The 23,564-nt window shown below is 41.9% G+C and overlaps 4 protein-coding genes across 4 annotated transcripts; 3 read left to right on the forward strand and 1 right to left on the reverse strand.

Annotated features, from left to right (window-relative positions):
- The first annotated feature begins 860 nt into the window (after positions 1-860).
- pks8 (polyketide synthase) lies at positions 861-8,202 on the forward strand. Its single transcript, XM_067647472.1, has 3 exons — positions 861-1,522; positions 1,568-7,730; positions 7,783-8,202. The coding sequence occupies exons 1-3, from the start codon at positions 1,245-1,247 to the stop codon at positions 7,825-7,827; spliced, it is 6,486 nt and encodes a 2,161-aa protein (XP_067509014.1). The 5' UTR covers positions 861-1,244; the 3' UTR covers positions 7,828-8,202.
- A 1,121-nt stretch (positions 8,203-9,323) lies between these two features.
- K441DRAFT_602812 (ESC prefoldin protein subunit 3) lies at positions 9,324-10,556 on the forward strand (the record flags this gene model as incomplete). Its single annotated transcript, XM_067645278.1, has 6 exons — positions 9,324-9,704; positions 9,751-9,876; positions 9,933-10,044; positions 10,106-10,204; positions 10,263-10,388; positions 10,440-10,556. Exons 1-6 carry the CDS (start codon positions 9,679-9,681, stop codon positions 10,554-10,556), a joined length of 606 nt encoding a protein of 201 aa, XP_067509015.1. The 5' UTR covers positions 9,324-9,678.
- Positions 10,436-12,243, reverse strand: K441DRAFT_217936 (uncharacterized protein). Its single transcript, XM_067640581.1, has 4 exons — positions 12,132-12,243; positions 11,739-12,075; positions 11,119-11,640; positions 10,436-11,015 (listed from the first exon to the last, which is right to left on the reverse strand). Exons 2-4 carry the CDS (start codon positions 12,026-12,028, stop codon positions 10,658-10,660), a joined length of 1,170 nt encoding a protein of 389 aa, XP_067509016.1. The 5' UTR covers positions 12,029-12,075; positions 12,132-12,243; the 3' UTR covers positions 10,436-10,657.
- Positions 12,244-12,689: 446 nt separating this feature from the next.
- On the forward strand, positions 12,690-13,593 carry K441DRAFT_653074 (uncharacterized protein). The gene is made up of 2 exons (XM_067647473.1): positions 12,690-13,057; positions 13,098-13,593. Exons 1-2 carry the CDS (start codon positions 12,932-12,934, stop codon positions 13,221-13,223), a joined length of 252 nt encoding a protein of 83 aa, XP_067509017.1. The 5' UTR covers positions 12,690-12,931; the 3' UTR covers positions 13,224-13,593.
- The last annotated feature ends 9,971 nt before the right edge of the window (positions 13,594-23,564 follow it).

The raw sequence follows: 23,564 nt of genomic DNA on the forward strand, positions 1-23,564 counted from the left end.
AATTCCTTCAACTGCAATCCAGCCATCTGTGAACAACCTTGGTTGACCACGGGTCTCCAACGCCCCTTCTCCAACGCCGTGGCACGAATGCCACTTTGCAAATCAACGCTGCGCCGGTACCGTCGATCAGGCTGAGGAAGTACAATTGCATATTGGCCAGAACCACAATGGCCCCCAGCACATTGACAGATGCGCAACGGAAGAAGCGTGCTTCCAAACGCTCATAGACTATAATCTTATCGACAACGAAACACCAGGCATTCGTCGATGCTGATGGGTCACGTACGTGTAACATAATTCAAACTTCAACTCTCGCTTCTGGCACTCTCACCTTCTTGTGGCGCCTGTTCGATGTGACTTGGCATGGGTGCGAACCGGACATTTTCCAGATAAGATTCGTTAGGCTTGACCTAAACCCACTCTAAGGGCATAGAATCATGCTGCTTTGGGCCCTGGCTATTCTGCTTCAAGCATTGGAGCTGCAGTTGGCTGACATAATTGACAGCACCACACGGACATCCAATTGCCCGGCTTATGGGGATCCGACTTGGTACCCGAGTTTAGAGACAACGCCTTGACCTTCAAGACATCCCTTCGTCTCATCTGTGTTATCATCCTTGACGCATTGGCATGCGACCTCAGCGGCTGAACTACGCAGTCAGACCCGCGCCGTCTAACAATAGNCATGGGTGCTTACTCGGAGAGACCGCGCTCCTGCACGCCATTAGTTCTCAGGAGGACGGATGCACCAACCAGGAAGGGTCTGCTGCACCTCTACCCAATTGTTCACGTCAATATGCTGCCTCCTGTATATCGTTCGGCAGTTCTATGAGCCCCGTATCTGTGCTTCTCAGAGATCCGGGACGGACGGGGGCGTGTCATCGCGCGATCTAAGCCCATTCTCTTGATTGCTCCTTGGCTAAGAGCTGCCTGGCACAGCCTACAAATATAGAAAGCACGTCTCTCCCCATTGACTATTAAATCCAATCCATATCCACTACCCTGGACCACCACATCACCTCTCCACTCTCACCCCTCACTTTAATATCTTAATAGAGGCCTAGTCCACGTGCTCACAAAGCAGACTGCCATATACTATCGTTGACATTACTCCTTCTCCTCCAGGGCGACTTACCCTATCAACCACGAGGGTAATTAACCCTTATTGATAAGCGGTTCAAGTTCTACAAGCCTTTCGCCCTTCGCAAACCTTAATACTTTAATATCAACGTTTCTCGCCCATTATGAATATTCTCATCTTCGGAGATCAGACCGCTGATCAATACCCACTACTGCGGAAGGTCTCTCTGCGAAGAGACAATGCCCTTTTGTCTACTTTCCTCGAAAGAGTCAGCGTTGCTCTTCGAGATGAAGTCCAAAAGCTGCCGCGTGCTCAACGCGACACTATTCCAGACTTCCTGAGAGTCTCCGATCTCGTTGAAGCCTATTTTGCGAAAGGGGTGAAGATTCCACAGTTGGAAAGTTGCATGGTGACGCTCGCGCAACTGGCGCATTTCATTGGGTAAGTAGCGGAACATGCATATCGTGAGCTCGGCTAAGTTAATAGGTACTACGGTGAGAACCCGACGGAATTGCCAACACCCTCGAATATGCGAGTCCTCGGGCTCTGCACTGGTTTACTCGCCGCATCTGCTGTCGTGTCATCGAAAACATTGGCAGATTTGTTGCATCTTGCAGTAGAGGCGGTCCGGATATCTTTCAGGGCTGGTACCTGCGTTGGGGTTGTGAAGGGCGCATTGGAACAGGCCGCCAATTCCAAGGAAAGTTGGTCGACCATTGTCACAGGAACATCCGACCAGTCAGCGAAAGATGCTCTTGCAGAGTTCCATCAGGAAAAGGGCATCCCGGTGTCTAGTCAAGCGTATGTTAGTGCTGTCAGCGTTATGGCCATCACGATCAGCGGTCCTCCAGCGACCACCCGACGACTTTTCCAGGATTCCGAAACTTTGAACAAAAACCATCGCGTTCCGATTCCAGTCTACGCACCGTATCACGCAGCACATCTATACAACAAATCTGATATCGAGAAAATCCTCGATGACGAAAGTCGTCAGCTTCTGAAGTCATTCCGTCCAGTGGGGTTGATTCATTCAGCTTCGACTGGTAAATGCCATGCGGCAACCAGTACCTTGGAACTTTTCGAATTGGCTCTAAGCGAGATTCTACTAGAGCCTGTGCGCTGGGATTACCTTTTGGAGGAGTGCGTCTCTCAGATCACCTCAATGAGCAGTGTCGAAAGCTCTGTATCTGCCATCGGTGTTACAAACATTGCCAACAGCCTCGTTTCAGCGCTCAAGGCCGGAGGTCAGGCGACAGTCTCGATTCGGGATCACACTTCCTGGGCAATCAAGCCAGAAGAGGCTGCTGGACGTACGCAAAATGACAAAATTGCCATTGTTGGTATGGCGGGTCGCTTCCCAGGAGCTGCCAGTCATGAAAAGCTTTGGGAGCTTCTAGAGAAGGGCTTGGATGTTCATCGTGAGATCCCAGCAGACCGATTTGATGCAAAGGCCCATTGCGACCCTTCAGGAAAAGGCAAGAACAAAAGTCATACACCATATGGATGCTTCATCGATGAACCTGGTCTCTTCGATCCTCGGTTTTTCAACATGTCTCCCCGTGAGGCGGCACAAACTGATCCCATGGGTCGTTTGGCATTAGTCACAGCCTATGAAGCACTCGAAATGTCGGGGTACGTTCCTAATAGAACCCCTTCTACAAAACTACACAGGATCGGTACATTTTACGGCCAAACATCCGACGACTGGCGTGAGATTAACGCGGCGGAGAACGTCGACACCTATTTCATCACTGGTGGTGTCCGCGCATTCGCCCCCGGGCGAATTAATTATTATTTCAAGTTCTCTGGGCCATCATACAGTATCGACACTGCCTGTTCATCATCTCTTGCTGCCATTCAGTTGGCTTGTACATCTCTTTGGGCAGGCGACTGCGATACTGCCTGTGCAGGTGGTTTGAATGTGCTTACAAATCCAGACATTTTCGCTGGTCTGAGCAAGGGTCAGTTCTTGTCGAAGACCGGAAGCTGTAAAACCTACGATAACGATGCTGATGGATACTGTCGTGGTGATGGTTGCGGTACGGTCATCTTGAAGAGATACGAAGATGCGATCGCCGACAAAGACAATATTCTTGGTTGCATTCTTGGCGCAGCGACAAACCACTCGGCTGAGGCTGTTTCAATCACCCATCCACACGCTGGTGCCCAAGAGTTCCTCTATAAGAGAGTTCTTGCAAATGCTGGTGTCGATGCTCATGAAGTCAGCTACGTTGAAATGCACGGTACAGGCACTCAAGCTGGAGATGGTATAGAGATGACATCAGTTACAAATGTTTTCGCTCCCCGACACAGACAACGTCGTCCTGAGGAAACGCTTCATCTCGGTGCTATCAAAGCTAACATTGGTCACGGTGAAGCTGCTTCTGGTATCAATTCTCTGATCAAAGTTATGATGATGATGAAGAAGAACGCTATTCCGGCCAACGTCGGTATTAAAGGCGTTATGAACAAGACTTTCCCGAAGGATTTGCTACAGCGTAATGTTCACATTGAAACCTCTCAGGTCACTTTCCCGCGCAAGGGTGCCGAGAAGCGCAAGATATTCTTGAACAATTTTAGTGCCGCTGGCGGCAACACAGCAATCATGCTCGAAGACGGTCCTCTTCGTGAGGCACCTCAAAGCGTGGATCCTCGATCAACACAATTACTTACTGTTACTGCGAGATCTATCGCATCGCTCAAGAGGAACATTCAAAATGTCATTGAGTATCTCAACGAAAACCAAGAGACTACTCTTTCCAGCTTAGCCTATACTTTGACCGCTCGGCGAATTCAGCACAACTATCGCGTTGCATTTCCAGTGTCCGATATTTCGAAGGTAAAAGATGCCTTGCAAGCCCAGTTAAAGGACACCTATTCGCCAACTGCTATGGTCCCGACAAAGACTGCTTTCGCCTTTACCGGCCAAGGCTCTCAATACACTGCCCTGGGCAAAAAGCTTTATGAGGATCTGAAATCGTTCAAGGTGGACATTGACCAGCTTGATAACCTTGCTCGCATTCAAGGCTTGCCATCGTTCATTCCTCTTCTCGACGGCACTGATGTTCAGACACTGTCGCCAGTTGTCGTCCAGATGGGTATGGCCTGCATTCAGGTTGCCTTGGCACGCATGTGGTCAGCCTGGGGCGTGAATCCTGTCGCAGTGATTGGTCACAGTTTGGGTGAATATGCTGCCCTTCACGTGGCTGGTGTTATTTCCGCAAGTGATATGATATTACTGGTCGGGAGACGTGCACAGCTTCTGGAAGTCAATTGCACTGCATACACCCACGGTATGCTTGCAGTTAAGGGTGGTGTTGATGCTATTACTGAGGCTCTTGGCTCCAACATGACTGAAATTGCTTGCATGAATGGGCCCGAAGAAACAGTTCTTTGTGGAACTGTGGAGGTTGTTGAATCGACTAGCGACCTTCTCACCTCTAAGGGATTCAAGGCGACCAAATTAAATGTACCATTCGCCTTCCACTCTGCTCAGGTAGAACAAATTCTCGAGTCATTCAAGACGGCAGCTGCCTCCGTGGTTTTCAACAAACCCACTGTTCCGGTTCTTTCTCCTCTTACAGGCGAAGTCATCCGCGATGCAGACATCATTGGTCCTGATTATCTTGCACGTCACGCACGAGAGACTGTTAATTTCTGGGGTGCTCTCACGACTGGAAAGAGTGAGAAGGTCTTTGATGATAAGACTGCTTGGCTTGAAATCGGTGCTCATCCGGTATGCAGCGGAATGGTGAAATCGTCTCTTGGTGGCTCTCCTGTCACTGCTCCATCACTCCGACGCAATGAGGATGTTTGGAAGACTCTTACGTCTAGCATCTGCGCTCTTTTTGCTGCAGGTGTTGCGTTTGATTTCAACGAGTACCATAGAGAATTCAACGACGCGCAGGAGCTTCTTACTCTGCCGACTTATTCGTTCGACGAAAAGAAATACTGGCTCGATTATCACAATAACTGGACACTCACGAAGGGCGAAGCACCAGTTGCCGTCCAAGTCAAAGCACCTGAGCCTATTGCCGAAATTAAGTCGAAGTTGTCAACTACTTCGTGCCAAAAAATCGTCCGTGAGGAGTTACATGCCAACTCAGGAACTATTGTCATCCAGTCCAATCTTGCTGAACCAAAACTTCACGCTGCTGTCAGTGGTCATCAAGTCAATGATGCTCCGCTTTGCCCGTCGTCTCTGTATGCCGATATGGCGATGACTGCTGCTGACTACCTATACAAGGAATTGAGACCCAATGTCACTGTTCCTGGCTTAAACGTTTGCAAGATGGAAGTGCCTAAACCTCTCATTGCAAAGGTTCCTATGCCAGCTGAGGGTCAACATCTTCAGCTTGAGGCTACTGCAGACCTTGAGCTTGGTCAAGTTGAGCTGAAGTTCAGAAGTGTCACTCCTGACGGTAAGCTACTTGTGGAGCACGCTTCCGGTACCGTCAAATATGAGGACGTCGAGAGCTGGAAGGAGGAATGGACTCGCACGCAGTTCATGGTCCAAACTCAGATCGATTTATTGAAGCAGAAGCTTCAAACCGGCGCCGCTCACAAGGTTCTCCGTGGTATGGCTTACAAGCTGTTTAAGGCTCTTGTCACTTACGATCAGAAATATCGTGGCATGGAAGAGGTTATTCTTGATGGCAAGCAAACTGAGGGTACTGCTTCTATTCAATTCCAGACCACCGACGCCGATGGTACATTCTACTGTTCGCCGTACTGGATTGATAGTGTGGCCCATCTTTCAGGTTTCATCGTCAACGCCTCAGATTTAGTCGACTCAGAGAACTCTGTTTACATCTCTCACGGTTGGAATTCGATCAAGATTTCTAAGCAACTTTCTGCTGCTAAAAAATACCGTTCATATGTCAGGATGCAACCTGCTCCAGGGAATCTCTCTGTGGGAGACGTTTATATCCTCGAAGGTGAAGAAGTCATTGGCTTGGTCACTGGTCTCAAGTTTCAGAATATTCCTCGCAGGGCATTGAACATCATGTTGCCACCAGGCAACAAGGGCTCTGCTAAGAGTACTCCAACCTCGGCCAACGCCGCTCCTGTCAAGGCCACACCACCTCCAGTAAGGGTCCAAGCTGCGCCTGTGAAGGTATCGAAGCCCGTCATCAAAGTCTCGAAGTCGTTAAAACCACCCAAGATTCGTGCACCTAAGCCATCTGGCAATACCATTACCTCTCGTGTGATGAAGATCATTGCCGAAGAAACAGATGTCGATATGTCTGAGCTTGTGGATGAAGCTGCCTTTGAGAATTTGGGAGTTGATTCTCTTATGTCTCTTACAATCTCCGCTAAATTCCGCGAGGATCTTGATCTGGAAATCAGCTCAACCCTTTTTACGGATTACCCCACTGTCGGCGAAATGAAGAAATTCTTCTCTCAGTATGATGGTGGTGCTCCTTTGGTGGATGATGGTGAGGACTCTGACGTCTCGGATGAGCCTTCCGGTCTTCCAACGCCTTACGATGATGGTGCTGCCAGCACTCCTCCTAGCTCAGCACCTAGTGTGTCCGGCAAGGAGGTCGTAACAGAGGTTGTCGAAGGCGAACCGAGTCTTGCTAGAAAAATCGTTGCCCAGGAAATGGGTGTTGATATTTCTGAGATTACCGATCAGGCTGATCTATCAGAGATGGGAATGGATTCGCTTATGAGTTTGACTATCTTGGGTGCTTTTCGTGAAGAAACCGGGATTGATCTTCCGTCTACCTTTTTGGTCACTAATGCATGCATTGAGGACATCGAGAATGCTCTCGGAATGCGTCCCAAGCCAAAGGAAAAGGTTCAAGTCGAGGCGAAAACTCAGGCCAAACCATCCCCGAAACAACCTCAGCTTGCAGAAGTGAACAAGAAACTGGAACAGGTTAGAGATATCTCTGGTCTTCCTCCTGCTACTTCGGTCCTTCTTCAAGGTAACGCGAAGATTGCGTCTAAGAAATTCTTCCTTCTTCCCGATGGTTCCGGTAGCGCCACTTCATACATTTCCATTCCGAACATCTCTCCTGATATGGCTGTCTATGGTTTGAACTGTCCGTTCATGAAAGAGCCAACCAAATTTACCTGTGGCATCGAGAACATTTCTGCTGTCTATCTAGCGGAGATCAGACGCAGACAGCCCAAGGGACCTTATATCATCGGTGGTTGGAGTGCTGGAGGTGTCATTGCGTACGAAGTCGGGAAACAAATCGTTGCCTCTAGCGAGAAACTTGAGCGTCTTGTCTTAATTGACTCTCCTTGTCCGGTCGACCTTGCGCCCCTACCTTCACGCCTTCATGTTTTCTTTGACTCAATTGGCCTTCTTGGTACTGGTAAGGCAGGTGGTACTCCTGCTTGGCTTCTTCCTCACTTCGAGTCTTCCATCAAGGCTTTGAAAGAGTATGCGCCTACGCCAATGGACCCAGAGAAGGCGCCTACTACGCTGGCTATTTGGTGCACGGATGGTGTTTGTGGCGATCCAAGTGATCCGCGACCACCACCAGCTGAAGAAGAGGATCCGGCCCCAATGAAGTGGCTGCTGGACAACCGAACCCAATTTGACGATAACGGTTGGTCTCAATTGATTCCTAAGCATAAGTTTGAGTATGCCGTGATGGGTGGCAATCACTTTTCGATGATGAAAGATGAACACGTAAGTTTATTCAATGTCTATTCTACTGAGAGTAATGCTAATAAATTTACAGGGCAAGACTCTTGGTCGTCTCATCAAGGAAGGTCTTAAGCTTTGAGTGTAGATTGTATTTAATGCTTTGCATTTCTTATGTATAAAGGTGGTTCAGGGATACTTGGCGCTTGGGCTTTAGGTACCATCTTTTCCGATTTTAATCGACATTTCTCTTGTTGGATCCAATTTTGAGCTTCACTTCTGGGATTAGACGGCCTTGTTTACTGCTCTATTCGTTGTTTGTTCATGCATGCATAGGTTTCACATTTGCTATGGGTTGATTGCGTTTCTATCACGACTTTCTGAAGCTCTAATATCGATCTCATGTAATGTACATAGACTCTAATTTAAGATCGGCTATTTCAAATATTTCGGAATTTTTAATTGATGTCGTGAACACTGTATTCGTTTTCTAACCGAGAATCTTATAGCCGTTATCAAAGATGCGTCTAGATTTCTGCCGGGCAATAATCATGCAGTCGACTAAGTCCTCAGAGATTGACCTCCCAATCTAGCACTGTGCGCGCATCAGATTACCACTTGTTCACGTGTCAAGATAGCGCTAGACAGTCCGGAATCAGGCGGGAGCGCTAGTGTGCAGGATCAATTTTCAATAAAAACCCCTACCTAATTTTACGAGTTCGGCAGGCGATTCAGACCTTGGCTTTCTGGCCCGAGGCTCCCCAGACACCCGAAAACCTGGTTTTGACAAATTGGTTTACAGCGATGTGCATGACCAGCTTCACCCCCTCTTAGCGAGCGCCGCGAGATTTCAAATTCGGTACGCGCATCCAATCTCGCTTGATTGCAATCAACTGTACGTAGTAATTGTAGCGAAGCCGTATGCTTGGCTGCAGGAGCCTTCCCGATCAGCCTTCCTCGGCAGTGTCGTGATCTTTTTGTTAAATATCGTGGGGGTTTCACCCGTACAATATTGCCAAATTTCAATCGACTTCTCTGCAGAGACAGCGTTGTATTCGCGTTTTGGCGGCCACAACGGAGGCGTAGTTAAGGGGGAGCGGAGGAAGCGTACGTCTTCAATTTAATTCTCCTAGCCAACCAAAGATCCTTCCGTGTAGCCACAGCCGTTCGCTATAGTTACTATGTACAGTTGGTGGCAATCAAGCGAGATTGGATGCGCGTACCGAATTTGAAATCTCACAGCGCTCGCCAAATGGGGGTGAAGCTGGTCGTGCACATCACTGCATGAATTGTTGCCAAGGGTTCGACGAAAGTATCGTGGTGAGCCAGGCTAGGCATCAGCTTGGAGCACCGAGCGAATTAACGATGCATGTCAAGCGAACGATGGTGCTGCAGCAGCCGTTAATTGGCGTTGCGTTGCATTCGGATAAAGTGGAGATGTCCGGTAGGCTAGTGTCCCGGCCTGGTCGACGATCGTTCGTGTGAGAAATTTCCTCTTTAAACCCTGCCGATGAGGCACCAACGTGGCAAGCTATGCATCCTGCGGTCGGCTGTGCCGCCGGTGTCAATTCGTATATGCAATTTCGGTAAGCTGGTTTTAAAGAGCGAGGCGTCAGGCCGCGAAGGTAGAGTATTATGCTGACGGCTAATGTCAGATGTGCCTCAGTCTGAGTATGAGGAACCGATGGCTGTTAGAGGCAAATGTCCATGTCGTGACGCGCGGGTGGATGAATCGTTCGAGAGGTCAATTTAAGGTTGGTGCAGTTCTGGGCTGATTGGGCGGATAGCGAGGGGNGGGAAATTATGGTGTTTCTTCGGAACCTAGAGAATCTGCGCCACGACTCTATCGAATGTTTGGTGTTTGCCGTTCGCCGTGTTTTCTGCGCGTTTGGTCTGAAACGTCGGCCGACAAATCGCCGCAATGCAAACAGTGCAAAAATGACATCGCAATATTTTGAGCTTTTTGTGTATCGTGACTAGCCAAAGCTTTGAGATGGCTACCTCAGCGAAAGGCGGAAGGTAAGGTTTGTTATCATCTGTACGAATTTCGGCTGACATTGTGAAGTAGCAAAGATGCGCCAACTAACCCTCGAGGCATACCTTACGCTCCCTTCGTCGATAAGGTCGAAGATTATGTCGCCTCACGCGCTGAAGTCGAGGCCACCCTCAAAAACTTTCAAGAAATGATATCGTGCGTCCTAGATAACCGTGCGCGTTTTATACACCCTGGCTTATCAGGTGGTACAGAAAGTACCAGTTTATGGAAGTGAACACCCAGCGAAGAGCTGTGGGGCTTAAAGACAAAATACCAGATATCCAGAAGACTTTGGATACTGTTCGCTTTCTGAAAACTCGGAAGGTTCGCTGTCCTTGCAGAACACATCTAAAAAGCCACGCTGAGTCGTTGTGTGGTTGCATAGCCAGGATCAGAGCCAATTGAGACGATATTCGAATTGAATGATACATTGTTTGCAAAAGCACTGGTTCCACCAACGGAGGAGGTCTATCTATGGCTAGGGGTACGATCATCTACCTTCGGGGGTGCTCTGGATGCAGTTACTAACTAGCTAATTAAAGGCAAATGTAATGCTTGCTTATCCGATTCCAGAAGCGGAACAGCTGCTTGATGTGAAACTAGCCACGGCGAAGCTAAGTTTAACGAGTTGCGAAGAGGATATGGATTTCCTGAGAGAGCAGATTACGGTACATAGCAGTTCATAATTTCCAGGGCAGATGCTGACCAGTTGCTCTCAGACCCTGGAGGTGGCAACTGCAAGAGTGTACAATTGGGATGTTGCTCAACGACGCAAAGAGAGAGCGGAACACAGTGGGTCAATAACGGGAGAAAAGGTTGCGTCACCAAATGGATGAGCATGGTATTTTGAGCATTCGATGAGATACTATTTTATTTGAACCTTAAGAACCTACCTAGGCCAGGAGAAACCCTTGATAGCATCAGACTCAGGAATGCTTCAGAAGCTTCCTAAAAATTCACCAAGATCTATCTGTTTCTCTGACCGTATGCTCCTTGTTCTCTCTGTGCGATTCTGCGGTGCCACGGATGCAGATTTGGCTTGCTGGGCGGCCACTACTGATTGCGTTAAGGGAACCCTGTTATACCAGATCGATCGAGACTTCCTAGCCATGGTCTGGTAACGCAATGCACCATAGTCGATGCTCAATACAGGAGACTTTGGCATGGCCGGCTTTGTGTTGTCAGGAGTGCATGGTATGTGTGTGATAGCATATTTGTAACACTTGCTAAGTAGTGTATGAGTGGATATCGTCTGGAGATGCCACATTTTCTCCGGGTCCCAGTTTCGCTCAGCCCTGTTGCAATTGTCAATGATAACTTCATGTTACCCAATATGATAGAAAAAGAATAAGTTGCATAAGAAGGATTTCAACTCTTCCAGTCTCAAATATAACTTACCCGTCAAGCAAATCCCATCCCCAGCGGGGATTTATTCCACCAATTGGATCAGGATCCAGGATCCAGCTTTCAATGTTGCATAATAATAAAGCCGGAAGAGCGGAGAAGTAGTCGAGGATACATGATGTAAGTGCAAAGTGACGTAGAATGAAGACTTTGAGTTTTAGCAGTCGGCATTCCTCCACTACAAGACGACTCCACTTTTTCACGAAGTTGTCGTTGATATCCTCAGAGTCGCCCACGTCTGCTCCTATTTGATTATGCGTGAGGGCAAGCACACCAAGGTTCGGGATCTTCAAAATAATTATGAAAACTGATTGTGTAAATTTGAGCCTTTGAATGCTGAGGTTGGTAATATGATCGAAGGACAAAACCGAAATTTGTTTAAGGATTGGATCCAACTCATGAACATGCTCTCCTGCCTTAGCACGTAGGCTGATTCTGTACTGCTTTAAGATTGGATCTTCTTCTTCAGAATACGCAGTGGCAAAAACCCCCCATGTCTTGAGACTCCAAGCTTCTCTAGTTGCATTGCATCAGCTTCCCGATCACAACAGATAAAATCTAGAAAAATGAAATAGTCGTATACTAAGGCGAATTTGAAACGGCACAACACTTACGTGCGTGTCAGGTAATCGGCTATCCTCTTGCCAACTACCCAGGGGACACATTCCAAAACCTCGGGCGGAATGTTGTCGACGTGCAGAACTGCAGAACGAATTGCAATGTCTTTGAGGGAAGCAGCGCCAGGCCCAGGGCTTTTATATTCCTTCGCCTCGTATCTCCGTCCCCTGGATCGGGTCAACCACCGTGGAATCATGGGGCGTACACTAGCAGTGCTTTCCTCGTACACCTGGCCGCTCAACTCGTCATATCCGCGTTTCTTTCCTCTCCAATATTGAAGAGTCATATTTTATGAAGTTTGTTACGGTAGAACCGTGATGGTATCTGGTTTCTCTAAAGCAGAGTAAGAGTTATGGGTGCGGCAGTTACATGAGAGTAGTTGTACTCACGGACAATAGTCGAATATCTACGCAGAAAGCCTGAAAAATGCGATTGTTGGAAGCACAGTGTTCTTAACCATTGCCAAGTGGAATTGTCCTTTCTCAGCACTCGGCACTAGGTCACACTTTTGAGGCGGTTTGTTGATACTGACGATGAAACTCTTCAGAGGTTTATTTGCAACTTTCGCTGTCCAATCGTTAGCCAATGACCAATTTAAACTCTCATTTACGCGCAGAACTGCTGAAGGAATGAATTGAAGTGAGCTCTTGTGGTAAGGAACGTAGGATGAGTACTTCTTGACGCGTTTATGCACACGGGTTTGGTACGTGACTTTTGTTCTTAAAGAAATGTCTTCTCGGAGAGCTTCAATGTAGTGAATATTCCTTTCAAAGGACGGAATCAAGGCTATTACAATTGGCTAATATACGAGCATCCAAAACGAATAAGGCCAGAATACTATGAATTCCGTTGAGACTCCATCAGTCGGAATATTGTTGAGCACAGGCCATGNGGGACCTACATACCCACCCGCATCATAAACCCCATTACTCCAAAAACACATGAACGGGAAAACTTTATTATCATACCAACGAACACGCCCTTGAAACGAAATCGTTGAGTGTACTTCCACACGCCACTACATCATATTATCCAATGGCGCAAAACTGGATATATTCGATACATGAAAGGAGATCTACGACCAAGCAGGACCTTCGCCGCCATCAGAAAGAATAGTAGACGATAAACGTGGCAAACAGACTAGCTTTCTCTGTCTACGTTCTTGGTTCTGCAGTCTCTGATACTATCAATGTCTAATTCGACATCAGAGCTTCACTTGGCGCTAATCTCTCTACAGTACTCCTTGTCCATGACCGGCCGTCCTTCCACTCTGCCTCACTACTCTCTACCTGCCCACCCCTCGCCGCCAACGGCCGTATCCTCACTTCCCTTCCACTTGGCTTCGTATTTCTCAGCAATCACAGTATAGTGCCTCCAGAGTAGCACAGCAGTGGGGGCTGCTCGTCAAGAGCACAAGATGGTGGCACTTATCGACGAACGTGACATACATTGCTGAAGCTATGGAGATGTACAACGCATGATTTTCAGTACGCTAAATTGAGAATTACGGACACGAAAGAGGCTCAAGAGTTTGTGTTTTGCGTATGATGCACGAATTGAGCAACCATCTTCATAATATGTAGTGCATAGCTTGAAGAATAATACAAGTATATGCAATCAAACAAACGATATCTTTCTATATTCTTTCGGTATGCAAGGAAACTTCGAGCTTATGCAAATAAGTTCTGGTTAAGAGGCAGAGCAAGAACTTCCAATATGCTTTTGGAATTACTTCATTAACGAACACCTAGGAAATATCTTCCGCTAGATGCATCATGTTCAGATCTCTGACTACAAGTCTTCTCTGGCCACTTTCCTAATTAACTCAGCCACAAGCTTCGGCTGGCTTAGCAGGGGCTATGTCCAGCACTACCTGAGAAGCTCGAGTTGGCTTGACAAATTGAGCGACTTGGACTCTATTAACCGTTCGGTGGAGGAGAATGGCAGGAGTGCGAGGAGAGCTTCTAGAAGGAAATAGGCGATTTCGATTTCGAGTGGAGTATGTTGGATGTGTATATAATTAGAGTCGAAGCGGATATATATTAAAAGCGACTTACCCTTAAAAGAGATATCCTATACTTTAGGCGAGTACGGTTATATTAAATAGGCTAAACTAGTAACTATTGAGCTGACCTTTAGTAATAGTTATAATAGTTATAATAAGTATATAGGTTATAAGTTATAGATATATAGGTTATAAGTAGTAATATTAAAGAGCTATTATTACTATAATGACGTAGTAAGGATATCTACTGAAAACTAGGAAAGTAGTAAGTAATAGCGGCGAATTAGAGTAACAGGCTAATTAGCGGACTATTTAGCTCCCTATTTAAGTTATAAATTAGAGTATAAAAAATAATTAAAGAAAGAGTCTAGATATTAAAAGAAGTTAGTTAAGTATAGTTATGGATAATAGAGTATTTATTACGGTACTGGCAGAATTTAGCAGAACTTGGCGGAGCTTGGCAGAGAAATGTGGTTATGTGACTAAAGGACCGTATAAAAGAACCCTACTTTAAACGGCGCAGCTCTTCTTCTTTTTCTTTCCTTTCTCTAGCTTTAGATTCTTGTTTATAGACAATCCAATTATACGGGCTTACGCGTCTCTCTTAATACACTTATGCCTTAATTAACTAAGTCGCTAATATTATTTAAAGCTTATTACCACCCCCCTTTCCTAAAAAGGAACTTAAATATATTTACGGACTATAAATAGAATAAGGATATATAAGATCAGAACAGGATCCTAATAATATATATAATATAACCTAAAGGACCTATATAGACTATAATCCCTAAAGAAACTACTAGGAATTACCTAATACCCCTACTATTATACTAAGAAATATAGTAGCCGGTAAAGCAGCTATAGGACTCTTAACTACCTTTAATAATAAAATAGTAACTAACTTAAACTCCTAGTTAGAGCTTATAGTAGTTAATACTAAAATTAAATCATTTTAAGAACTGTTTAAAAACTAGAGATACTTCTATACTTAGTAATAAGTTATTAAATATTTAGAGACTTGCTATAGTCCTTAATGCCCTAGCCTAATATATAATATTAGTATTATTACGGCCTATAAAGGTTATAAACCTCCTATTACTTATAGACGGAACTAATCCTATATTTAATAATTAGAAGCTTTAACTATAAAATAAGCTTAAAGTTAATATGTATTATAGAGTAAGTATAAGCGGCGATAATATATAGTGGAGTAGATACTATTAAGATATATATATAAACTGTATAATAAAGTTAAGACGTTATATAGGGAAAAAAGGTAAGAAGGAGTATATATTATTAGCTTAGTTGCTTAGTTAATATATATATAGAGGAGAATAGAATTTAGGTAGTAGTCCTAGTAGAACTTAGCGGAATATAGCAGAATATAGTAGATTATAGTAAATTATAGTCTTATAGTTAGTAAAAATAGGTAGATATATATAAGGTGTTATAAGGGTATTCTATAATAGTACCCCCCCTTTAAACTTAAGCTTCTGCGAAATAGGGCTCTAGTAATTCTAAGTAAAGTTTATAAAAGTCTTCTATAGCTTATATAAGTCCTATAGAGTTAACGGGTTCCTATAATAGCTTAATAAAGTCTATCTATTTTATAAAGTATATATCCTAGCGTTTCTATTTACTATATTTAATAATAATAATTCTTTTAATAAAGCACTTATTTTCATTACCTACTTTAACTAGTAGGGGAAGGGTTTATATCTATTTGGGTAAGGTATCTAATATAGGGGTAGTAGGGTAGAGGGCTAACGTATAGAATATAGGGTAGATTTTAACCGTATTAGGGAGCTTTAATTAGTAGGTATAAGAAGAGATAACCTTTTTAACCTTATAAGGGCCAGCGTTTTTTATTAAGTTTATTTATAGGTTGTGTTTGTATTAATTTAATAATATAAGTAAGTTGTATCCAGGGCACGAAATACGTATAGTATCGTACGCTCTTTTAGATGGTGGTAACTGTCGATTCCATTAAGGTAGACTACGTAGTCTATATACTAACGCGCCTCCCCCCTAATTAGTTAGCACTTTATAAATAAGCAGTTAGTGCACCAAATGTATAATTACGCGTTTAGTATACCACATGCTATAATTATATACTGGCGGCACTTAAAAATAGACCCACTTATATATAGCCCCTATAATTGCTTTAATAGAACCGTAGAACATAAAAGGAATATATAGGAAATCCCTCCTAAGGTGCCTTCTGGGCTGCCTTCTAAACGGTGCTCTAAGCTAGCTATAAGTCCTGTTTACGGTCTGTAAAATAAACCGTACGGCCTTCTAACAGGCCGTAAATAAACTATAAGTGCTCAGTTAGTCTTGTTCCACCTATTCTATAACCTTTAGTTTAAGCTTATTTATATCAATTAGGGTTTTAAAAGCTTGGCATGGCTTTACCTTAGTTATAGCGTCTGCTGGGTTATCTTCGCCGCTAATTTATTTAACCTCTATAATCTTATATCGTTTATAGGCCTAATATAAGCACATTAGGTTAACTATAAGCCTCTTCTTTTATATTGTACCTAGTTTGACTAGGTAGTTATAAAGGGACTTTAAATTGGTGTGTAAAACTAGGGGTAACTACTCTAATTATAGAATCTTCTGGATTGTTAATTTAATTACGGCTGCTATATTAAAGCCATAAGCTAGTATATATAGTTTAGAAGCTAGTACACTGCAGGTTACTTATTTGCATTTAATTAAAGACTAATATAGTATATTTATATCCTAATTATAGCCTATAAGTATAATTATAAAGCCAATTTATAATAATAGGTCTCTGTTATTAGTGAAGAAGGCGTCCATAAATACTAGTACGCTAGGGAATTTAGGTCTAGTAGTATAAAAGTAAGTCCCCTTATTACATTATCAATTTGCCACTAAATACGCTTATTAAGCTACTTAATATTTTCCTCTTATAGATCTGTTGCCTAGGCCGTAAAGGATAAATTATAGGTAGATTTAGGTTAATAGACTATAGCAATATAGGCACCTCTTACACGCTATGCAACGTATTAGTCCTTTATATTTATAGTTTTATAGGTCTCTCTACGGGAACTAGTAAGGTCTATAGGCTTTACTATAATAAGCCTTAGGTTTTAAGCTTAGCGTTCCTAAGTCAGCTTAATTAGGTTGCCCTTTTATATAATTAAGCCTCTATTAAACTTAATTAAAGTCTACTTAGTTAACTGCTCTTACGGCTTTACTAGGAACTTAGCCTTTTATAATTTAGTCTCTTTAATATCCGTAAAAGTCCGGTCCGCTAAAAAGAGAGTATTATTTATTTAGAGTTTAATAATATTAAGGCCGTTTAATAGGGTATATAAGAGGTAGGGGTTATAGGTCAACTATTCTATTTTAAGTTTACTAACGTAATGCTAGTAATACGTCTTAAAACTAGTGGTTTCTAGCTTCTAGCACTCCGTAAAGGGGTTTGATAACCTATAAAATTATTCCTAGTTATAAATTAAGCTTAAGGGGTAGTTATATAAATATGTCCCTACTTAGGTAGGTATTAGACTACATGTAGGCTTATAAGATATTCCGTAAGTAAAGGGCTATGGGTTTAGTTTACTATAGTCTAGGCGTAAGTATAAGTATAATTTATTAACTAACTTATTAAATTATAGGCGATTGCGTAAGGACTAAGTCCTTTCCCTAGTTATTATAAGCTTATATAATAAGCCTTAATTTTTTTAAAGGCTTTATTAGTACTAGAATACTTAATTTTATTAATAAAGCGTAAGTTAAATATACAGACGCCCTTTTTAAGTAGTCTGTTAATCTCTTTGCGTTATAAGTCTATAAAAGGGGTTTCCTATACTAAAACTAATATATTTATGGGTAGAGGTTGCCTTACAGATGTGCCTATAGAGGTTAGGTAATTCTTTATTATAGGGTTTTTAGTTATAGGGTGCTTTTAGGGGCGTCCTTAACCACGCTTTATAGTAGGTTTAGTAGGTTTAATGGGTTTTTAAGGGGCTTTTAGAGTAGGCAGGGGTACTTATAGTTTGTCTGGTTTAATATTATATATATATTTAGGCCAAAAATAGGGTTTTATGGACGTGCTTCTAAAGCTAGTCGGTCCGCTAAAAAGTCATATATAGCATATTTTATCTTCTACAGCTAGTAAACAATAAGGTCTAGTTTAATTGCCGCTTTTACGCTATATAAGGACTTTAGAATTAAGCGGGAGGTTATATACTAAGGTTGTATTAGGTCCATTATAGTAATACAGAGCGCTATTAACGGTTTATTTAGCCTATAACTTAACTATTTTGGCCATTACCTTCCATATTATAGCCGCTCGATCTATAATAGACGGGGCGGAAGGGTTTAGTTTACCTATCCTTAAGTAGGCTCCATAAACTAAGAGGGTAGGTACTAGTCCGTTAGGGCTAGCGGTATTATTAATAGCTTTTACGGCCATCTATAAAGCCAGTTCCTTTTAGATATCCTTATACTCGTTTATAATAATTTAGTAAGCTCTTTATAAAATTAGGTAAACTTACTTAATAAGCTTAATAAACTAATACGCCTTAACTAAAACAGCTTTTATTAAAATAGCTATAGCCATAGTATGCTATTAAAATTCCTTACTAATAAAGTTCCTACTAACATTATAGGTAATATACTTAGGGGGTCTAACGTATATATTAATCTAGTAGGTCCGTAAAATACCCTAAGTATATTTTATAAATATATTTTATAACTAATAAGCGGCTTAGTAGCGGGTTACCTTATTAATTATATATAATACTAGGCTGCCGTTAATATATATAATGTCTACGTATACTAAGTGGTTAAAATTAAGATCTTTATAAAGGGTAAACTTAAATCGGCCTAGGGAACGTCTATATTTCTAGTAAAAGGAACAGTATTTAGTTAGGTGGTTAATTGCCTTTTTATTAACATTATTATATCCAGAGCGTTTAAGGACTCTATACAGCTTTTTAGCTAATAGGTAGCCAAAACGGCGGTATAGGCGGTAGATTTTAGTACTAGTAAGGTAGTACGGGTTATAGTTAAAAGATTCCTAAATATAGGTTTGTAAAGTCTCTCTCTATATAAGGAATAGGTGTCTAAATTATTATATAATTAGTAGGGTAATATACTTACTTCTTAGGGCAATTATAGGGCCAATTAGAGTGTCTGTAATATTATTATAGTAAACCTATAACCTATCTATATCCACAAGGTAGAGTAGAAAAGGGGTGTCCGCTTTTACTATATAGAAGTTAACTAGGCTAATTAGAGTCTTAACTATAACTAATCTAATTAATGCGGTTAAGCCAATGCCAAACTAGACGTTTACGGCCCTAGTTTATATAGTATTAATATCCGTATTATTCTTTATAGTGGTTTTATATACAAGGTATCATCCATAACCTATAGTAGACTTCTTAAAGGCACCTATATCGATTATAACGCTATAAAATTCTTTAGGGGTATAGTGTTTTATAGTAATATATGTAAATAGGTCCTATTTACAGTCCGTAATGTTTATAATAGGTTTAATAAATATACTTATAGGTTAGCTTTTGGGTATAATTAAGTGTATAAAGGAGCGGTTAGCTAATACGGTTATAATATTAAAGGCTTAGCCGTCCGTAAAAGGGTTAAAAGTAGTTAAAAACATCTCTAAGGTCTCCTATTCCTAAGTATTTAAGTTAAAGTTAATTATAAGGGCTTTTGTTAACTTATTAAGAGACTGCTCTACTTTCTTTCCTTTATAGTTTAAGATAAACTAGTTAATCCAATTATTAAATCTCTTCTTAGACTTATTAAGTTCTTTCTAGGTATACCTTATAGACTAATATCCTTCCTTACTATATATAAAGCACTTCTAACTAGTTCGTTTATAGGGGTATACTTTTATATAGGAGTTACTGCAGGGGTTATAGGTAGGACTTAGTTAGTATAGGTACTACTAGCGGTAGCGGTAGTGCATAAAGTAGGCATCTAAGTTAGTTTATCGGTTTTATAGGTCTATAATAAAGACTTAAGTACTACCTAGCGGGTTTAAAACTTTATATATTATAATAGAGGACCGTAAATCGTTAATAAGGCTAGTTAAGGTGTCTGTAGGCTTATAATAGGCGTATTTATAGGGTTTTACTTTTTGAAGGCTGTAATAAGTTTATTATATAGGAAGTCGTTTATTTAAAGCTTAGTATTAAGGCCGTGCTATAGGTGCTAAAGGTCTTTAATAAGAATTTACAGGCACTCTATAGTTAATTTTTTTTAATATTCTTATTAATTACGGTCTATAACTTAATCGCATTCTATTATTATTATTATTCATTACTTAACGTCCGATTCGGATCCCTATTGGGCCCACACGGACTACTCCTTATATACATATAGGGAGAAAACTCTATTTAAGAAAACCCCGTGATCCATTTCCCTACCTTTTGGGACTCGCCTATAAGGCGTCTGCGAGGCGCCTATAAGTTACCTGTAGTGCTCTACTACCTTACTTTTTGACCTCCTTAGGAACCACTGCTGCCGTAATAAGCCTACGGACGCGCTAGTATCGCAAACTTTACTCTACCACTATAGAGTTATCAGGGGGCGCCCGTTGCTCGCCCCCCCGCCATCTATTACTATTTCCCTTATAACCCAGAACTGGTTTAGTACATTTTGGCTAATAAGCTACTAGGTAACCGCCTTAAGGCCTTTTTATGTTAAGAGTAGTATATTATAGTTCTCTGTGCCAGCTACTAAGAGTATTACTTCTTAGTTGGTGCGTAAGGGGCATAATAGTATTACGTGTTTTGGTGTCTATCTTAGCCAGCCATATTTATATCTTAGGCTACCTACTAGGATACCCACCTAGTAGAGCCAGTCTTTTAGTCCTATTATTCCTATTCTTAAGAGTATTGCTATTATATTTTCTGCCTTTATTAGGCCTTCTTAGAGCCCTAGAGTGTTTACCCCCTATAGCGTTAACTATGCTACGGCTTAGGTTCCTTTTGCCTTAGTTAGCCTCTGTACCTTTAACTCCTATATACCTCTCTAGCGTTAGTTTAGCCAGTATTATATTATAGTAGATGGTTTCCTAGCGTTCTTTTATGCTCTACTTTAGCTCCTTTCTCTCTCTTGCTGTTGTCTTTACTGGCCTCTTACGCGTCTCCCTTTCTCCTCTATATGGGCCTAGGCCCTAAAGCAGCACCATTTTTCTTCTGCTTTCTTTACCTATTTCTCTAATATATCTTCCCTACTTTAGGGTTATTAGTTTATTCTCCTATAGGGCGCCCTAGGGTCCCTCTATAGTTTATTTAGGCGTGTCTTAATATACTTTATAACATTAGAGTTACGTTTATTTTACGCCCTTTATATTACAGTGGCTTTAATATATAGTTATAGGGGGGGAATATTAGCTTCCTTTTTAAGCAGTGCTGTGGCCGTTCGCTTATATCCGCCTATTATACTCTAAAGGCAGGCTATTTAGACCTTTTGGAGTGGTTTAAGGAGCGATTTAGGGGGGCCTTTCTTAGATTCTCTAATGACCTAAATACTGGACCTATACGTTATAGTTGGCCAGATAACTGCTGTATATAGTAGGCGTAACCTCTAGAAGTATGGACCCTATATAGAATTAACAATCCTAGATAATGCGATATACTATACTTAGCCCTTACGGGCCGCTTATACTGCATATACGCTCTACTAGAGCTTACTATCTACCTATACTCCTAATACCCTTAGGCCCTAAACTGGTTAACCCCTAAAGCCTTAGATGTAAATTATATACTAGAGATCTGCAGATTGGTTGCGTTTTCTTATAAAGTAGATTAGCTAGTATTTCTCTGGTAAGAATTAGACTCTATATTGTCTTACCTATTCTATATAGGTGTTATAAGCTTTCTTTAGTGTTCTGCAATTCTCTATGGCTATTAGCCCGTATATAATTAGGTTTATATTATTAACGAAGCCTATCCCCTAGGTCGCCCCTTTTTTAAAGGAGTTAAGCAGGTTGCTTATAAAGAAAAGGAAGAGTATAGGCGAGAGGGGTAATCCTTATAGTATTCCTGTTATAACTACAATAGGGGGGCTTTAGTATCCGCTAAAGACTAGTAATGTTTCTTTCTAACTTATAAACCCTTAAATAAATTATATAATCCATTTTAGGAAGCCTTTTACCCTAAGGATGTATAGGAGACGCTTATAGGGTATGTTATTATAGGCGCCGCTAATATCTAGGCTGAGCATTAATACTACAAAGTCCCTTCGCATCGCCTATGCGGATTTAATGGTGGCAGTAAGTAGCGTAAGTGCTGATAGTGTTAAGCGGTTCTTTCTTACCCCTATTTGGCTTTGTGGTAGTAGGTCGTGTTCCTTAGCTATATCTGCTATATGGTCCGCTATTACCTTTTCTAAGATCTTGCTAAGGGTGATTTCTAAGGTAATAGGGCGGTAGCTTCCTAGGATTAAGTAATCTACTTTACCTTCTTTCTGTAGAACAACCGTTATTATAGATCTTCTAAGTTGCGGGTAGTAGCCTATAGTAAAGTATGCCCTAGCTATATCTGTAAGCTAGGGTGCTATAAGTGGTCCATAGGTTTTTAAGGCCTTATTTAGAATCCTATCTAGTCCTAGTACTATATTGTTTAAAAGGCGGCTAATAGTTCTAGCTATTTCCTTTATTATTATATCGCTGTTAACCCTTAGGCGAGTTACCGGTGTTTTACCTATAATATCACTAAGGTCTGCCGGAGCCGGTTAGGGGAAGAACCTCTCTATAAGGATCTTTGCCTTCTTATTATTATTATTAGTAGCCTATAATTCCCCTGCTCTTCATAGGGGTAGTAGGTATAGATCTTCTGCTAGGCGCCCTACCTTTTTCTTTACCTATTTTGCTATAGCCTAAAGGCCCTTGTTATAGGGGAGGCTCGGGTTAAAAGTATACTTATTTATAAACCGTCTCTAGTTATTCCTTACTTCTTTCTTTAGGGTATTCTTTAACTGGTTTCTTGTGTCTTTGTATTATCTCTCGTCTTTAGGGTTATAGCTACTTATATATTTCCTTCTTACTCGTCATTAGCTAGTAATAAGAACCGCGTATTATACAGACCATGCGTATCGCGCGTAGGGGCCCGGTTTTAAGACTGGGCAGTACTCTTCTAGCCTATTTTTAATCGCTGCCTAGATCCTTTCTAGTCTTTAGTTAATTTCCTTAGGGGTAGCTAATAAGCCTCGCTCGTTTAGAATTAGGTAGATTTCTTCTAGGTCTTAGAGTTGTTGTTTAACTATATTAAGGAAACTGTTTGTCTTAAGCTTCCTTTTTACGTATCTTTTACTACTTAATTACGCCTTAATATCCAAATCTAGCTATATCTGGATGGGGATATGGTCTAAGGTAAGTGCCTATTCTTCTTTAGGGTTGCACCTTTTAAGTCTCTGGTATAGGCCTTCGTCTATAAATATAAGGTTAATTATACTTCTAGAGGTTCCTTATTGCCATATAGTTGCTCCTAGGGGGGTGGTTAACTTAAGGCCCTAGGTGTCTATAGCTCTTAATAGGCATTTTACCTATTAATTAGCAGTAATATGGATACCCCCTTACCGCGGGTAGTAGAGGTTTATATCTCCTAATAGGATAGACTCTATGCCTTTGGTTTCTAGCAAGCTTATTACTAATATAATATTCTCTATTTATAGGACCCCTTTGACCCTAGGGTTATACACATTAATAATTTATACCGGTCCCCTATATATCTAGATTGTTATCACTGCAATATCTAGGTTAACTGCCTACTATAACCATAAGGATAGGCTGATAGCCTTGCTAATT

The sequence above is a fragment of the Cenococcum geophilum genome (genome assembly GCF_001692895.1).
Source record: "Cenococcum geophilum 1.58 unplaced genomic scaffold K441scaffold_4, whole genome shotgun sequence".
Taxonomy (NCBI): Eukaryota; Fungi; Ascomycota; class Dothideomycetes; order Gloniales; family Gloniaceae; genus Cenococcum; species Cenococcum geophilum.

Bases quoted from the DNA above. Each gene is read 5' to 3' on its own strand.
- K441DRAFT_653074 (XM_067647473.1), top strand. From the start codon at position 12,932: ATGTCTAATTCGACATCAGAGCTTCACTTGGCGCTAATCTCTCTACAG. The intron at 13,058-13,097 runs GTATCCTCACTT...CGTATTTCTCAG, and splicing joins ACCCCTCGCCGCCAACGGCC to CAATCACAGTATAGTGCCTC.
- K441DRAFT_217936 (XM_067640581.1), bottom strand. From the start codon at position 12,028: ATGACTCTTCAATATTGGAGAGGAAAGAAACGCGGATATGACGAGTTG. The intron at 11,641-11,738 runs GTAAGTGTTGTG...CAATGCAACTAG, and splicing joins GCCGATTACCTGACACGCAC to AGAAGCTTGGAGTCTCAAGA. The intron at 11,016-11,118 runs GTAAGTTATATT...CAATTGCAACAG, and splicing joins GGATGGGATTTGCTTGACGG to GGCTGAGCGAAACTGGGACC.
- pks8 (XM_067647472.1), top strand. From the start codon at position 1,245: ATGAATATTCTCATCTTCGGAGATCAGACCGCTGATCAATACCCACTA. The intron at 1,523-1,567 runs GTAAGTAGCGGA...CTAAGTTAATAG, and splicing joins CAACTGGCGCATTTCATTGG to GTACTACGGTGAGAACCCGA. The intron at 7,731-7,782 runs GTAAGTTTATTC...ATAAATTTACAG, and splicing joins CGATGATGAAAGATGAACAC to GGCAAGACTCTTGGTCGTCT.